The following is an 18,807-nucleotide window of genomic DNA, read 5'->3' as shown; positions in this document are numbered from 1 at the left end:
ATTATCATAATATCTAAAATATAAGCAATACGATTTGTTATACATATCTACACAATGCAACAAAACCTATCAGTAAAAGCAATCTAGAATTTGGGTCCTTATTCCACTGGTGAATGGTGGGCTCCAATGCAAGCAATGTTAAAACACACAACCACATGACTCCTCACCAATTATTGATTTACACATTCATCTAGTTAAAATAACCAATTAATATCCCAGTGTATAGAAACATCTGCCCCACTTTTAAAAAGACAAATCATATGAATATTAAATATTTGTGTCCTACCTTGTTTATCAGTCAAGGTACCATGAAGTAGTGTTCCACCTGAAAAAGAAGCAGTGCAATGAGAAAGAGCAGGTAAACAGTGAAACTTGAAATTGATTATAGTAAAAATATGATTTTAAAATCCATATTGTATTGTCACAGAAACATATTTGAAGAAGAATACTTTAAAAAAGTTTTGCTTATGTTTGCTTGTTTTACCTTAACCCAGGTAGTTTTCAAAAACTCTCTTAGGCTGGTCGTATACTCATTTTCAGAAAAAACGTCTCTTTCTGTCGGGTTTGTAATAATATGTCATCTGGGTAATTATTATAGGTATCTGCTTTCAAGTGTTTATGTGTATTTCTTAAGTGATGGTGCTGGGTTGAGAATGACAAAATGAAGCACTTCTCGGGAGAGTGTTGTAAGGGCCTGGGACCAAAATCAAGATTTGTTTAAACTTATAAATGATTTTCAGGCGTAGTTCCTAACTATAGTGAAAACTATCCTGGTAACTTGCTGAGATTATGAGTAATCTCCAGGGAAGCAGACTCATGTCCAAGGAGAGAGCCTTGAAGTACCTGGGTAAAATGTGGTAACACCTTGGGGCTAGTGAAAATCAATGCACCCTTTAGTTGTCTCCCTCATAGCCTTTAGGTGGCAGACAATCTGTACATGAAGGGCCAGATGTAGGTGGCCAAATACCGAGCGGTAATGCAGAAATTCGCAGAATTTCTGCCTTACCGACCGGTATTTGGCTGATTGCAATGTAGGTGAGTTGAAACCAACTTGCAAAATAAGGAATCACAAAATAGCGATTCCTTATTTTGCTCTTGCATTTAAGAAATCGGAAATACCGATTCCTTAAATGCACTGTACGTAGCACTGAAAATAGTGCACTTCAGCCTTAAGGAATCGCTAGCAATTTCCTTTGAAAAAGCACTTTTTTGCTTTTTTAAATGTGCCATGTGGCACACATCCATGCTCTTAGGGCATGGATGTGCGCCACATGAGCACACATGCACATTTCAGCGGTGCAACAGGGTGTCCTTTGTCCCTTGAAGTAGCTCCCGCTATTAGCGATTCGGTAATACCGAATCGCTAATAGTGAATATCTTCGGTATTACCGAATCGCTAATAGTGAATATCTTCCCATTCATTCCTATGGGCCTCCTAGCCCACAGGAATGAATGGGTAGGTATTCCTTAATAACGAATCTCAATTACTGATTCGTTATTAAGGAATGTTAAGGAATCGCTAATATTTTAGCGATTCCTACCTACTTTCCATTTAGCGAGTCCTTAATAGTGATTTGGTAAAAATCGCTATTAAGGACTAGCTAAATTGAAGTTATCTACATCTGGCCCTTGGGCCTTATTTATGAGAAGTGACGCATCACTGCGTGAGAGCAGCGATGCGTCACTTCTCAGTGCACCCTCCTTGTGACATGATGGATGCATCATATTACAGTATGACGCATCATGTCGCAAGGAGTTACAGATACGTCAGTATCTCTGACGTATCTGCAGGCGCAAAAGTGACGCATTGCTGGAGTGTGTCAGAAAAGTGACGCAACTCCAGCAATGTGTCCTTTCACATGGGGCAACCCCCCAGGAGTAAGATATTGACGCATTTGCGTCCTAGAAGTGGCACAGTGAAATTTCGTAGATTTCACTGCGTCACTTCTACGAGGCTTACTTACGTGGAAACGCCCCCATGATTACATTATACCTGGCGCAGGTATAATGTGACACAGTGGTTTACAAAGTGATGCATCTAGGTAGATGCATCACTTTGTAAATATGGTGCAGCAAGGGTCACTTTTTACGCTACTAGTGTGTCACAAAAAGTGACGCATCGGCGTCGCAAAAGTGACGCATGGGCTCATAAATAAGCCCCTAAATCATTTGCAGGGACAAGCATTTATACATAACTTCAGTTTTGAAAAAGCTACAAAAATGATTCAAGGACTTGTTTTAATAGTAATTTCAAATCCAACCAGAATAAGTTGGATTTTAAAGTGGTATTTAGAGTATGCCACTTTTATCATTTTCCTGCTTCAGTCAAATATGCCTTTTTGCCAGTGTTCAGTGTCACCTAGAAGCAGCTGTAAATATGAGTGCCTAGGAGAAACAAAGCAAGTCAATGAAATTATCAACAATGTGAAATAAATGAAAATCATTTATGATTTAGAGTTGTTTGCTAATGTAGGTAATGTAAAATTCAGTTAATTCTGTGACTGCTTGGGCAGAATGACTTCCATAATGCTAACACCAGGACGGTGAAAATTCTACTGGTGAATTCTCCTTGAAACTGAGCACTTCATTAACAATCAACTCTAAATCAGGTCTAGCTTACTTCTCCTTCTTTCTGACACATTATACTCATCTAGTTTGCTAAGGAGCGGGATTAACATGATGTGCACCTGTGTGCAAGCTTTTTAATCCAACCACTTTGAAAGCGACATTGTACCACTGGCCTACATCATCAAAAGTTATAATATGCATATCAATGACACCTAGCTCCATCTCAACCTACTGCAGTTTTCTGATAGCCAACACCAACTGAAGGACTTATTGAAACATATTTAATATCATGTGTAGCAAAGTTGGCTCTGCTTTAACAGTGCAAAGACCAAAATCCTCATTATTCCCTAGTTGACCCCTTTTCTTTCTTTTCACTCACTTGATTCACTGGGTCAGTCTCCCATACTTGTCCACAATATCAGGAACAGGTAGATACAGTTTGATTGTGGCCACTTTTTCACATTCCTCACCAGCGGTGGCTCCTCCGTAAGGTGGAGGATGTTGCCCCACTGCTCTCAGAGCAGTGAAACAAGGAATATAAAAATGATAATAACACATTGTTTTTCGCATTTTATTTTTCTGCAGAGAGCCAGGTTGGGGAGGCGCAGGGCTGGGCTTGTTCACCAGAGGTAGAGAGGTATGGTTACTACTGAGTGTTCATGATGGTTTGGCTGGCCGTCTTGGGCCGGCCAAACATAATGAGCACTTAGTATTTCTCCACCCAGCTGTGTTGCCCAGCTTAGTGGAGAACTGTCCCAAGGCTCCCAGGCACTGCCTGAGCGGCCAAACAGCCTGCCCAGACTAATCACAATGCTGCTGTCATGCTTGTGTCAGCAGCATCTTGATTGGCTTAGGGGAGCCTGGTAGCTTCCTGCTTCCGAGAGTCAGGAGGAAGAGAAGTGGATGGAGGAGAGGAGGCAGCTGGAATCAGGAAAGAGATATTTTTTCAAACCCTACTCCCCTGCCCACCACCCCCGTTGCTTAGCAACCGCCACTGTCACTCATCCAGACAAATACAGCCATGTGATCACTAAGAACACATTCCAACATATTACCCTAAGGAGGACCACTCTTTGCCTGATATAGCTGCCTCAGAAAATCACCCCAGGGTTTGTGATGATAAGGTCCTACTTGGACTACTGTTATAATGCATACATTGTGCTGAAAACCAAAACTTTCCCAACACTCCAGATTCAAGACCCTTGTAGCTTGTTTCATATTCTTCATATGCCATATGATCTCATAACTTTGCATGACCACTTGGCAATGTATCTCGCCAGAGTTTTCCAACCTTACTTAGAGGCATAGCAAGTAAGACAAGTACCACGTACCTTTCCATGCAGATGTCAAAATATAAGCAATCTGATTTACAATTGCTTCTAGTTCTGGGATTCCCTGTCTGGAACGCACTACCACAGCACCTTAGGCATGAAGCAGAATTCCTTTGGCTCTCAAGAACACTACTAACAACTCTTTCATGCTGCCTACAGCTCAGATTATGGCTAAACCCCAGGGACAGGCTTACTTATGGGATTTTCACTCACCTGTATACCTCCCCCCAAAGGTTGCTCAGATTCCTCAGGCCAAGAACTCTATCCATGTAACTAAGTGGCAAGATCAAGCATGCTTTAGTGTTTCCCCTCAGTACCAAAGCATCTCCAACACAGCTTCTGTAGTCAAATTTCACAGCATGCCACACTCACTTATCTGTCATCCTTCTTTACCAACTTTGTTGACTATGTTTCAAGTCATCACTCCTTTCTACATACCCCACTGCTGCACATATAAATGACTGACAACTGGCAGATCTTTAGCAAAGCATATGAAAAAATATATTTTGATTAGATAAAGTATTCAAGCTTCTGTAGGTAGGGAACACATGTGTATCTAATTGAACATAGGATGGGGCACAAGTGAGCAAGAGCAAAGAACACTTAATTGTATTTCTACTGTGTTTTCATGCTCAGATTCCAACTGCTGAAAGCAGGAGGGATCTATGTGAAACAGGAAAGGAATAAGTGAAATGCAAGTGGTAATTCCAGGGCCTGCATGTTATCCACCATTGCAGCCCTGCCAACTTTGGATTGTATTATGCAGGAGTGGAGTTAGTGGCCTTAACTGGTGACTCAAGGACCTTTACTTCCGGTACCCTTGCAACTTGAAATCGGGCCACAAGTTGGATGGACACTAAGTTGGATAAAGGATTCACTTTGCTCTGAAAGTTGTTGATAGCTAATAATTCCACCCCAGTTTTTAGTTTTGAATATAGTACCTCTACATAATCAAGATGTTCAGTTTCTAGATCGGAAAGCTTTGTAGTCAAGACTAAGTAGTTTAAAGTGCACAAATATTTGTTTCATGCAGGTGCTATGGTCAAAAAACGATGCCAAGTTTCCATTTTTTTAAAAGCTGAATCTTCACACAAAGTTGATTTCATCATACAAAAATAACAGATCATATTTCACCAAGGACCTTACATTTAGAAGAAATGTTTATATACATACGTCGCAGGTAAAGACATTATCCATGTTACTAATTAAACATTTAGATACCAAGAACTATTGACTTGGGGATCAGTTTCACAAGTCAATAATACAGAAGCATAGTTGCAAGGCTTCTGCTTAGTGCTCTATTAAAAAAGAATCACATGGCCTATAAGGCGCATAATGTGATCACTGGCGAAATATTGATTATCTCTTATTTTCTCCCTGTTGGAAAATTCATTTTACAACAGGTTGTTGGCACAATTCTGTGCTTTTATTTTGATCCACCCACCATATCAAATTCTGCTGTGATGTTTGCAGTTGAATTATGGAGGTCCAATCTTTTTTTACCAAAGTTGAGGTGTCATTCATCTGGATCTTTTGTCCTACTTCAAATTAATTTAAGCCCACATACCAACAAGCAGGTAATAATACCCTGACCCTGTTGTCATAGTTTGTTACTCACTTTCAGCAGTTGTTTGATAGGGTGAATGTTAATATTATGTGGCGTTTTCAGTTGACTTGTGAGGAATTCTAAATACATTGGCAATAGCTGTGAGTTTCGCGAATCTCATATTATTCTACAAATGCAAAAATACTTGTAGTTTACGTTACGAAACTTTGCATAATGTTTACCATCATACAACTGCTTCGTGCAGTAAATATCTTGTGTCGAAATATTTTCTGCATAAACCAATCACCTGTTGCAAGATACCAACAAATCACATTTTGTATTGAAATTGTACATTTACATAATTTCATAAAATTTTCATGAGATTTTACAAAGTTATGCTAAACAGAAATGATGTCGTTTTTTACACCCTAATTGTCAACCCAATATTATTTAGAAAGAAAGCCAAAATTGCAAATTATTTAATTAGCACAGTTGGCAGTGCATGAAAGTGTTTATACCACATATCTAGAGACTAGTGGGAGTGTTGTAAAATGGCCCTCACTGAAGGGTCACCCCAAACCAATTGCGTTCCTCCTCCTCTTTTTCTGGCCTCAATTGTGTTGGCTTTAAGACTCTGAGCACTTTACCACTGCTAACTAGTGTTAAGGTGCACGTGCTTCTCCTCAAAGCATGGTTTGATTAACTTATCAACAATTAGCATATTTAATGTATCTATAAGTCCCTAGTAGAGTGCACTACCTATGCCCAGGGCCTGTAAATTAAATACTGCTAGTAGGCCTGCAGCACTGATTGTGCCACCCACACAAGTAGCACTTCATACATGTTTAAGGCCTGCCACTCCAGATCCTGTGTGTGCAGTTTACACTGCCATGTCGACTTGGCATTTAAAACCCCTTGCCAAGCCTTAGACTCGCCTATAACCCCTAAATAAACACTAGGTAGCCCATAGGGCAGGGCGGTGTGAAATCAAAAGATAGGACATGTACTTTTAAGTTTTAATATACATATCCTGGTAGGGAAAAACTCCCACATTCATTTTCACTACTGTGAGGCTTACCCGTCCCATATGTAAACATTGCGGATTCCTTATCACATATAATAATGTAATCATTCCCCATTGGAAGGAGGTAGAACCGTCATGTTTTGTACTTAAAGAAATCTAATGATAAATAATTTTTAATGGTAAAGTTGAATTGATCATTAAAATCTTTAAAAAGCCAATTTCTTAAAAGATGGAATTTTTCTGCTCTTAGCTCTGTGTGCCTGCAGCCAGTCTCCAATATATGTCTGGGGTGGGTGACAGGCTTTGTGCATTCCTTCTAGACAGCCACACACAAAGATAGCTTAGGTATAACTTGATTGCCCATCCACATCCTGATGAGCCATCCTAGGGAGGTGGAAGGGAGGGGATGGGCACCACCTTACAACTACACCGGAAGAGGCTCTGTCCTTTCCCCACACAAAGGACTGCTTAACCCCCTGTAGTGAGTCTGGAGTCAGGGCAGGAAGGGAGGACCTCTGTGCATTTCAAATCACTTCTTTGAAGTCTCACCCACTTCAAAGGCATCACTGTGTATCAGAACTGGACTTCTGACCCTACCACTTCAGTACACCACTGGGCATGTGAAGACACTGCCAGGAGGAAGGACTTCTGTGTTGCTAAAGGACTGCAACTCTCCTGACCTGCTGCTCTAGAAGAACTGCTTTTCTGCTGTGCTGCCCTGCTGCCTGCAGCCCTCTGGCCTGACTGAGAAGAACTGGACCCACACCACTTGAACCCAGAGTGACTCCAAGGTCTTGCTGGCTTTCCCCCAGTTTTAAGTCTCAGGGACATCAAACACATCAACTCACCCTGTCACAGCACCTGGACTTTGCTTGCTGCAAGTCCTGCCCTGCCACGTTGTGCCAACCCAGTCCTGGGCCCTGGAAAGTGAGTATAATATGCTGCTTCAGCAAAAATCAATGCATTGAAAACTGTTGCGCCGCTCGGAACGGTAGCATATCCATCGATGACGATGCATCGCTGCAGCTGCGAGGATCGAGTACATTGCTTCACCAAATGCGAAGCATATTATCTCCATTCCTGACACATTTTAGGCTGGGATCCAAAGCATTGCCTCTATCTTAAGGAACAAAGACGACAGATTGCCTCCTCTGCTCCCCGCATCATCCTCGACATCGACGCATTCAAGGTACTTTTTCAGCGGGCCAAAGTTGGTCTCTGTACCCGACCCACGCTCCATCATGGTATGCTGAACTTTCAGATTCAACACAGTCTAGCGTGACCAGATAGCCCCAGATGACGCGTTATGCTTTTAAGCACTACATTTCAGTTTTTTTTTACAAATTCATAACTCTGGTTCTTCTAATTTGATTTTTGTTGTTTTGGTCATGTTTTGTTCATTAAATTAAGCTCTATTGTCCTAACCTCAATCAATCAATCAATCAAGGAATTTGTATTGCGCACTACTCACCCGGAAGGGTCTCAAGGCGCTTGGGGGAGGGGGTCTGCTACTGCTCGAACAGCCAGGTCTTGAGCTGTTTCCTGAAGGCGAGGTGGTCCTGGGTCAGCCGCAGGTGGGCGGGCAGGGAGTTCCATGTCTTAGCCGCCAGGTAGGAGAAGGATCTTCCTCCGGCGGTGGCTCTCTGGATGCGAGGGATGACGGCGAGGGCGAGGTTCGCGGATCGTAGCTGTCGGGTGGGCGTGTAGAAGGTCAGGCGGTCATTGAGGTACCTTGGGCCCAGGTCGTGGAGGGATTTGTGTGCGTGGGTGAGGAGTCTGAACATGATCCTCTTGTTGACAGGGAGCCAGTGCAGGTCTCTCAGGTGGCTCGAGATGTGGCTGCGGCGGGGGGCGTCCAGGATGAGACGGGCGGAGGCGTTCTGGATACGCTGAAGTCTTTTCTGAAGCTTGGCTGTTGTACCGGCGTAGAGGGTGTTTCCGTAGTCTAGTCTGCTGGTGACGAGGGCCTGGGTGACAGTCTTCCTGGTCTCGGTCGGGATCCATCTGAAGATCTTGCGGAGCATGCGGAGGTTGTGGAAGCAAGATGAGGAGACGGCGTTGACTTGTCTGGTCATCGATAGGGAGGAGTCCAGGATGACGCCCAAGTTGCGTGCGTGGTCCGTTGGCTTGGGTGCGGTGCCCAGGGCCGGGGGCCACCAGGAGTCGTCCCATGCGGAGGGCGACGGTCCCAGGATGAGGACTTCTGTCTTGTCCGTGTTCAACTTCAGGCGGCTGATGGTCATCCATTCGGCGACATCTTTCATCCCTTCGTGTAGGTCAGCTTTGGCGGTGTCGGGGTCTCTGGTGAGGGAGAGAATCAGCTGGGTGTCATCGGCGTAGGAAATGATGTTGAGGTTGTGTTGGCATGCGATGGCAGCGAGGGGTTTCATGTAGATGTTGAAGAGAGTGGGGCTGAGCGATGATCCTTGCGGGACGCCGCAGATGACTTCGGTGGCCTCAGAGCGGAACGGAGGGAGGCGTACTCTCTGTGTTCTGCCGGAGAGGTATGAGATGATCCATTCCAGAGCAATCCCCTGGATGCCGGTGTCATTGAGGCGTTGGACTAGGGTGCGGTGGCAGACAGTGTCAAATGCTGCGGAGAGGTCAAGGAGGATGAGTGCCGCTGTTTCACCTTTGTCGAGCAGGGCTCGGATGTCGTCGGTGGCTGCGATGAGGGCGGTCTCGGTGCTGTGGTTGGCTCTGAATCCGGATTGCGATGGGTCGAGGGATCCGTTTGTCTCGAGGAAGGCGGCCAGCTGCTTGTTGACGACCTTCTCGATGACTTTGGCAGGGAATGGAAGGACCTGGCGTGGCATCTCTTAATGAAATGTTTTTAATGTTTTACTGTTTGAAGTGTTGCACAAATACTTTAGACATTGCCTCTTAAGTTAAGTGTAACTGCTCTGTGCCAAGATACCAGAGTGTGAGCACAAATTAACTTATAGTGTATATATGACTTACCCTGGCTAGGGTTGTGGCTCCTGCTTGGACAGGGTGCATATCTTGGCTAACCAGAAAGCCAATTGCCTACAGTGCAGCATTCAAAGGCCTCAATATCAATTGCCATTCCATGTTGTACTGAACTAGTCTGCTTTAATATATAATAATATTGCTGCTAATACAGCATTTATGAAACAACCATGGCGGTATTACAAATGTGCTGTAAAATTATGTAAAAAGTAGGAAAACATGGGAAAAGCTCAAGAACAGCAAGGCTAAAAGAATTCAATGAAACACACATGGATTCTAAAAAACATGAATATCAACTGAAAGAAATTAACCAAAATATCACCAATTACCTAATGGTGATTTTATTCAATAGTCACCATGGATTAATCACAAAGGGCATCTCTTAGAGTTATATGATGGAACTCAATTACTAAATGTAGTCAACATGTAAGGCTTTAATATAGAGCTTTGGAATGCATGAGACAACCAAGGTTTCACTCAAAAGGTCAAGAAAAGGATACTTACCAGTAAAAAGCATTCAACTTTCACTGAATCAAAATACCTGAGGTACATTGAGAACGTTTAGCTGTTCGCTGTCACAATTTTACTTAGAAGCACTAGAAACAGACTTATCAATTCACAACATTTCATCCACATGGTGTTCCCCGAGGAAAATAAGGAACAATTTTTCAAGTAAGGCATTGGAAACAACTTTAGCTGTTCCCACATGCCTTGTTATTATAAATTAATCATTTTTATTTTCCAACTGTCCTTCACATGTTGCTTCTACTCATTACAGCATAGACATATGGTAATAAGTAGCCCAATTCATCCATTGGGTCTGTTACACTGTGAGTGGCTTCATTTATTCCTGATTGCATGTGCACATCCACCTAAAAGAGAAGTGCACTTCAATGCTAAGGTAGGAGAGCCAAAACTTCACTTTGCCAGTGCATGCTTCTTTCCATTATGTTATTTTGTAGTCATTCTACTGTGTTGAAACTAGATGACAGTAATTCAAAGCCAGTCATACCTTTCCTTTGCAACAACAGGACTCATGTTTTCCTGTGATGTACACTCAAACTAAAAAAGTTGTTCTATACCTATTCGAAGCCCACAAGTGTACTTGGAAGCACTTTCTATCTTACACTAAAATTACATTGGCAGCATATAGCCACCATGTTTATGTGTCATGTTTTCTCTTTTTTTCTTCTAAATATGTATGTGGCAAAGCCACTAGCCCAGGTTGCCAAGGCCAGACCTTTTGACTTTCCTTCAGATTGTTCTACATTTTGAGGCTAATAAAATGAGAAGCATTTACTTGAGGGAACAGAATACCTATTATTTAAACTCCAAAGGGGTATTTCATCATTTCAGTGTGTACTAAAACAATTGCTTTGCTATGGCCCACCAGATCCGTCTGCCTCTTTCCGAACAACCTCACACCATTCCCTCTTGTGGCAGAAATTACCATTTGTTCTTAGATCACTGGAAAAGTGCGCCACAGCAGAAGGTGCTGGAAGGAATATGTGTTCCGTTTGTCTGTCATCCTGACACACTCTACCACCAGACCGTGTTATTCTTTTCAAGCTGCTCACTGTGACTCATCTGTCTCTTATTGAACTTTATCCTTGCATTCTTTGAGGGACAGATTGGATGTTAATGGTTCATCAATATTTTGTTCCACTCCAATGTCTGGGAACAGTCCCGCGGTCCTTGCTCGCTACCTGGCAGGTCCTGAAATAGGACATTTTAGACATTGTGTTTTCCTCAATCTACAGAGTTTTCACTTATCCACAGGGGTGCAATTCAATGCAGTCTCTTCTATTTGTCTCTGTAAGACTAAAAGCATGTGGAGAGAAAAAGGCATTTGGCGCTCGCTGGATGCGTCTAGTCAAGTAGATAGCTGGATGTGCACTTTGAATGTACATTGATAGTTTCCAGGATTTCTCTTTCTTTGCCATAAAAAATGGTCTTTTCAACCTAGAATAGCTACACATAAACAACAGTTAAACCATGGCGCACAACAATCAAGACGTACAAGAATATATTTTTTTAGTTTTTACTATTTCCAAAGAACAGAAAAATAGTTTGAAACTAAGGCTGAAAATAAGACTTTGTAATATCAATGGAAGTTTTAATTCTTCCTCAGAGTTTTTTGATATAAACACTGTTTTATCAAAAAGCTATTTTATTTTTTTTGTTTTCGAGGTTTTTCTAATGCTCCTCCATTACCTTAGTCTCTGGACGGTGTATTTATTATTATTATTTTCAGAGTTAATTAAGCCTTTCGACAGGGAATAGTGGGCCGTTTTAGTAAGGGATTTCCCTGACGTAAGAAAGTCCTAGAATTGTTCACAGCTGCAAAATACAAGAAGGATAATCATAAATCTAAATAGAGTCAGGAGTAAAAAACTTTGTACATCAAAAACATCTTGCCTAGTGAAACTCATCCTTAATACAGTCTCAAACCAGGCCAAGTCTGAATTAAATAAGGCCCTAAGTGCCTATCGTTACGACATGTAAGTCACAGAAGTTATAATGTGGCTACATGGTAAGTCACAATCTGGTGTTTAGATCCTGCCGGACCAAATTATGCATAACATGAATGTCGGGTGTACTGAATAGGGAGGATGTGTTACAAATAGTGGCGTCCAGGGCCATACATTATATGTCTCCCTATTTACCTTGTTAAATGTAGTACTAAATTATAATAAACAATATCTTTCACAATAGAGCCACAATATAGCCACCATTTTTTACTCCGGACAGCCGGAGTTTTGACCTTTCTAGTCAGTGGATGTATCCTGCTAAACAGTGCCACATATTCATATGTTCTTCAAAAGATCAAATTCTTCATTTCAATATTCTGATACCTTTCACTTTGGTAAGATCGATTTCTGTGGTATGGCAGATAATACAGAAATAGTAGTGAAGGGTCTATTTTTAACACAGTACTAAAAAAGTATGTGATTTTCTAATGCATATTATTCCAAACAGACGGTTGAAAAACGTATTCATGCTGTAAAAAATATACCTACTCTGTAAGCGTAATAGTGAAGGGTCAGCCGAACCAAATCTGCAGCCTGTTTGCAAACTGGCCTCAAAGATGATGGTGGTACAGTTAAATTCACTGCTGAGGGTCCTTAGGGGCCAAAAAGACCTCCTGTTACCTCTACAAGTTCCACACTGTGGGTTTGCAAAGAGGTTTTTGGTGGCCATGACCCCTTTCTCCACCAGTCTGCAAATGTGCCTCCTGGTGCACTGCTAGTTGGGGAGGAAGTCCTCTTGGCTCTTGAGGGCCCTAGCAGGCCAACTAGTCCACCTGCTACCGCCAGTAAGACCGACACAGGTAGATTGTTGAGAAGTTGTCAGAGGCCACGCCCCTTTTCTCCACCACTCTGCAAAGGCGCCTCCTGGCACATTACTCTTTGGGGGAAGAAGTCCACTCTAGTCCTGAGGCCCTCAGGAGGCAAGGGGGCCTCATCCCCCCCAGCAGTGCAATGAGAGGCATTTGCAGAGTTGTGGGAAAAAGGGGCATGGCCTATGACCACCTCTCAGCAATCCCACTGTGTGGGGATTACTGGAGGTAACAGGAGGTCTTGTTGTCCCCTAAGCACCCTCAGCAGTAAAGAGAACTTTATCCCCCAACCAGGAGAGCGCCAGGAGGAGCGTTTGCAGAGTAGTGGAGTAAGGGGGCGGGACTCCAGCTTTTCCTTTTATTTTACATTTTTTTCTTTTTAAAGAAGGGGTCTGCATGGCCCCCTACTCTGCACCATTTCGGGCCTGTGGACCCTATCCCCGGGGACCGGCCTTTATTTTTTGTAATATATCAAAGTGAAGGGGGCTAAGCAGCCACCCTGCCAGGTCATTTTGGGCCCGGCCCTGGGACCTCTTCCCCAGGGGCCTGGCCCTTTTTTTTTTAAAGTGAAGGGGCCGCACGGCCTCACTCCTCAGGTTATTTTCAGCCAGGGAGACACCATCACTGGGGCCGGCCTGTAGTGTGGGTGCCCAGGGCACCCGTATTTCCATGTTCCATGTTGGGGACTGGGGGGGAGCCTGAAGGCCCCCATGGTCCCGGCCAGCTCCCCGCCTCCTGCCCCAGCCAACATTGCTTTTACACACACGGAGCTGCTGACATGCAGCTCCCTGTGTGTAAAAAATGCGAAGTGTGCTCCGCTTTGAGTAAGCAAAAGCTAACTGCTCTTGCTTGCTCAAAGGAGAGCACACTGTTTGCTATGGCATGGCAGTAGCGGTGCTCCTGCCGTGACAGCAAACTGCAATGTCCCGGGGATGGGCACCCTTGTGAGGTAGTGGTACCTCAGCCTCATGGTTTTTCCAAAGAAAACCTCTTAACTTTTTCCCATTAAAAATTCATTTTGAAGGAACAACATGCTCGTGTCACATTTCTGTGTGTTTGCTTCATCTACGGTATCTAATTCTAGGATGATATTTGATGTTGAAGTGGGAAGACCCAATTCTTTTCTAACTTGATCTCCCACAAGTCCGGATCCTGTGTCCTACTTACACCAAATGCTACACATCAAGTCCATACACCAGTGCAAAACCAATAGTTTTCTGACACCTTTGTCATATGTTTACTTGAATTCAGCAGTAGATTTTCTTGGTGAATGCTGTGCTATGTGAGGTTGTCAGTAGAGATCGGAAGAAAATATCTGCAACTGAACAAATCTCACATCATTGAAAAAACAAAAAGAATACTTGCAATTTCACGTTACACAACGTTGTATAATTGTTTGTGTGTGAACACCTTTTTCAAGCAGTAAATATCTTGGAAAAACATGCTCTGCTTAAATCAGACTTCTATTGGTATCTCGTGAGACTTTTTTTTATATTAACACAATATAACAATATTAACACAATATCAACACTCAAACACAAAAAGGTAATGTGAGATACCAGCAAGCAGCATTTTGAGCCATAATTGTAAGTTTGCATAATTTCATGAACTTTTCAAAACATCTTGCAAAGTAGTGATAAGCAAAAATTTGACAATTTAGTATACCTCTCGTTATCAGCCAACTATTATTGAAAAAGTAAATCCAAACTTATGAACAAATGGATTAACACTATTGCACCACACCATTTCTGGCAGAGGTGAGTAGGAGAGGGGAAGCCTGAAGAGTGCCATAACAGACATTTGTGTTTGAAATGGACTCTGTTGCACTTTTCCTATTTAAATGAGGGGTTCCGTAGGTCTCAGAGGAATCTAGCAGAATAGGAGGCCTGGCTAAGTGTTGGCTCGGGTAAGACATTTACTTAGATTTGTGCAAGACTGAACTGTGAGGCCTGTGTGTAGTTAGGAGGTAACCAAGAACTCCACAGAGTAGAAAAAGGGAATCACAATTTCAATTTTAGGAATATAAGAGCCTTAGGATCACTTTGTTTCAAGACTACGAATGTGAAGCTGAAAACTTTCCTAGGATATTCTAGGGTCTCTCCACCGCTGAATACTATTTTACCATTTCAGATACCCAACTTGCCCCCCTCCAGAGAGATAACCTGGTTCGAGATGAAGAAGAAAACTTCCTTGCTTCCTATGTGAGCAGTGGAGTGAGTTGTCTCCTGCTCTGTTTTAAACATATGCCTCTAGCACTCTTTTCAAGAACTGGTAGAACTAATTTACTACATTGTTGTACACATGCTGCTGGAAGAACTTGTTTCAAGAATCCTGTGTACTGAGATGTTTGGGATTGTATGCCTGCCAAAAGCAGTTACCTCACCTCTGAGCATTTCACAATAAAGCAGCTCAGTGCTTACTGTGCTAAAAAGATCCCATACCCAAAGGGATCTACTCAAAGACATTGTTAAAGGGGTCTCAGTTTAGTGGTACTAGCCCAGAGGATTGTAAAAAAGAGTTTACAACTTATCCTCAAAATTTTAAATATGCAAACCGTGAAGACACTCTTTGTTGAGATGTTTCTAAAGGCAGGTGCAGCCCATTAAACTGGTATTAGGATTCAGCTACAGATGTATCTGTACTTGGTAGGAGGTTTACGCACATCTTCATCTTGAACTGGGATCACTGCAGTTGATCCACCACTGAACCAGAGACACAGGGGCTTATAATGACTACAAAAGTCCTATGGAACACTGTGGCCATGGCAGCAGTGAGAGCACAACCACACCGACTGCCCGACAGCCCTATTACAAGTTTGGCAGTCGGACCACCAAAGGACCGCAGCAACCACCGAGGAACCGTGATCCCTCAGCGGTGTGAAGTACAATATGCTGGCGGTGCCACTGTGGCACCACCAAGTATATTACGAGTTTCCTCACTGCCCTCCTTTTCATGGCGGTGAGCCAGCCATGAAAAGGGTGCTGGGGAGGAAACTAAGGGGGCCCTACAGGGTTGACTCTGGGCCCTGTATGCTTGCACCCCCAGTTCCTCCACGGCATAGACTGCATGACATGGTGCAGTCCATGTCATGCAGGAATATGCTTTTGTGCTCCTATGGCGGTGCCTTTCTAATGCTCAGATAGGAGCCTGTGAAAGGCACTGTCATGGGACCGCCAAAGCACTGCCCCCCTTGGCTGATTTGTAATCTGGCAGTTGGTGTGAGGACGAGTTTGGCAGTGGGGCGCTGGCATGACCACACTGCAAAACTCATGATAAGGCCCTCAGTAACCACTACATCAATTTTGTCTTTACTTTTTCCAGTGATTCAGCACTTTTGTACTTAGCAATATACCATTAACAGATAGAGATCCAATGTTGGATACTGTATGTTTTGAGCCTTGGAGCCCGAACACGATGAACTCAATACCACTTCAACAAATGGGGTAATATACTAATTTGAATTAAAACTGAGGAAATCTTTGCTACTTCAATCAGGTTACCAAGTGCGAGGAGATAGGGATTCCTTAAAAGGCAAGTTAAATCTGTGGGTCGGATTGTTTGGGCTTTGTGAGAGTTCCATCACACCCACTTCAAGATTGTGGTCGGTCCTCATCAAGAAGCAAACCTACATCAATATAAATAATGAGCATGGTCAAGATTCAATAAGCCACATATTTGTTACAGTATTATCTCTCTGGGCACATTGTAGATTGTGTGAGTTATTGCTGACCACACTTAAAATCCATTAAATTTGTGTAGACCCACCCTATACTATATAAAAAAATAAATTCTCACAAAGAATAATACACCATTGATATAAGTTAAATAAACCGGTGTTTGGACAAAATATCAAGTGGTAAATATCGGGGAGCAGAAATATCAGTAATAAAATATTGTGATACATAAATATTGTGATGCAAAAATATCACTGACAAAAATAGCGTTTTTTGAAGTTAGTAATATTGTTTTAAATAATACTGATTTTTTAATATCTTTTTCAGTAATGTAGTGGTTAAAATATTGTTTTTGTATTATTTTAATGTGTTTTTACATGATATATTAATTATACATTACTATTGATTATATAAATGATATTACGTTTTTTTAATATAATACATGACATTATAAGCGATTTTGAGGTTATATCTAGTTTTCCATAGTAATTTCTACTGTTGTAGTGTGCCGTTGAGTTTGTAGGAGGATAGAGTTGGAAGTTAATCAGTTAATAGTTAAACCAGAAGTGTTCAATGCATTTGTTTTAATTATGACTGATATTTATTATGCAAATGATATAATACTGATTTGTTTTTCTTATATGTTATTTGAGGCTGTTAGGTTTGTAGGGATTTAAGGTGGGAAGTTAATTAAATGATAATTACAGCTTAATTATTATTTTTTAACTATTTATTTAAATTATTTTTAATTATGTAATTAATGGATTACTAATTTATTTTACTCATGTTTTAGTTGCAAGCTGCTAGGTTTGTAGAGGATCTAGGATGGGAAGATAATTAAGTAATGATTAACAATGTATTATTAATTGTTAATTCATTATTTGCTTTTTAATTATATAAAATTTGGAATACCGATTCATTTCACTTATGTTTTAGTTGTGGGATGCTAGGTTTGTAGGGGTATAGCATGGGAAGATTATTAAAACCAATAATTATGTAACTATTAATTATTATTTGTAAATGAATTATTTAACAGAATTTTAAATATGTAAATTGTGGCATGCTTGTTTATTCAAATTATATTTTAGTTGCAGGCTGCTAGGTTTGTAGGGGTATAGGATTGGAAGGTAATTAAGTAATAACTAATTAACAATTATTTGTTTATTGTTCATTAATTATTTAATTGACTTTAAATATGTACATAATGGGATACTTATTTTTTTAAAGTTTATTTTAGGTGCCGGCTGCTATACTTGTAAGGGTTTAGGGTGGGAAGTTCATTCATTAATAATTTAATAACATGTATTTATTAATTGATAATTATTGAATCGTAATTGTGCACATTGATTAATTATTTTCAGTTAAAAAAAATAATATATATATATATATATATATACATAGTTATTAATTATTTTTAATTTGAGAGTTTCATGTTTATTCTACATTCTGGAGGTTACTCCTGCAGCAGGAAGAGTAGTAAAATTAACACCTCCAAAGTCCACAGCTTCCTTTCTATTGCGCTGTTTGGAGTGGGATTAGTATATTTCGCCCCTCCGAAATCCAATGCTTTCCCTACTGTTGCACAAACTGGAGTGGGGATAATATATTTTACCCCTCCATAGTCCTACACTTTCCCTACTATTGAGCTGTTTGGAGTGGTGACAGTAGATTTTACCCCTCTGCAGTCCAACAATTTCTCTACTGTGGGAATAGTAATTTAACCCCACCGAAGTAAAACACTTTACCTACTTTTGCCATAACTGGAGTAGGAATACTAAATCTAACCCCTCCGAAGTCCAACACTTTGTCTACTGTTGAATAAACTAGAGTGTGAATAGTATATTTAATATTTCTACACTCCAGTAGTTTTCATAATATTGGGTAAATAGATTTTATAGCATTAATTGTTTATTTATTTATATTATATTGTTTTTATTTTTAAATGTATTTTAATGTTTATAGTATGTTTAGTAAATGTGTTTTTGGGGGTTTTACATGTTTTATATTTTCTACATTAATTAATATATTTGTTCATAATATTTTTTTTTTATTTTTATGTTTTGTTTGTGTATGTACCATATATACACATATTGGTATACAAGAAGTTAGCGGCCCCACTGCTGGTGCGACGTATCAGCGGAGCTGGACTTTTTAGCATAAATTTTGAACGGGGATGAACTCTGCTGGTGCCCCTGTGATGTTTTAGTCATATTGGATTGAATGGACTGCCTGCACCATAATGCGTTAGTGCTGTACTACTCACCTGAGTGTGATTGTGACACTGTAATAAAGGAGGGACGAACGCTGATGTTCGTGTAGCTGGCAGTCATTCAATTGCAGAAAGCCTTTGAGAA

The 18,807-nt window shown here is 41.2% G+C and overlaps 1 protein-coding gene across 3 annotated transcripts in view; it reads right to left on the bottom strand.

Moving 5' to 3' along the window:
* SHISA9 (shisa family member 9) overlaps positions 1 to 18,807 on the bottom strand; it is a 1,213,953-nt gene that overhangs the window by 423,801 nt on the left and 771,345 nt on the right. For all 3 annotated transcript variants that reach the window (XM_085632113.1, XM_085632111.1, XM_085632112.1), the window contains exon 4: positions 287 to 325. In XM_085632113.1, coding sequence (XP_085488239.1) covers positions 287 to 325 — 39 coding nt within the window. The remainder of the gene's footprint in view (positions 1 to 286; positions 326 to 18,807) is intronic.

The sequence above is a fragment of the Triturus cristatus genome, chromosome 10, assembly GCF_964204655.1.
Source record: "Triturus cristatus chromosome 10, aTriCri1.1, whole genome shotgun sequence".
Lineage (NCBI taxonomy): Eukaryota > Metazoa > Chordata > Amphibia > Caudata > Salamandridae > Triturus > Triturus cristatus.
The sequence above is the reverse complement of the archived record's forward strand: the minus strand, read 5'-3'. Positions and strand labels throughout refer to the sequence as shown.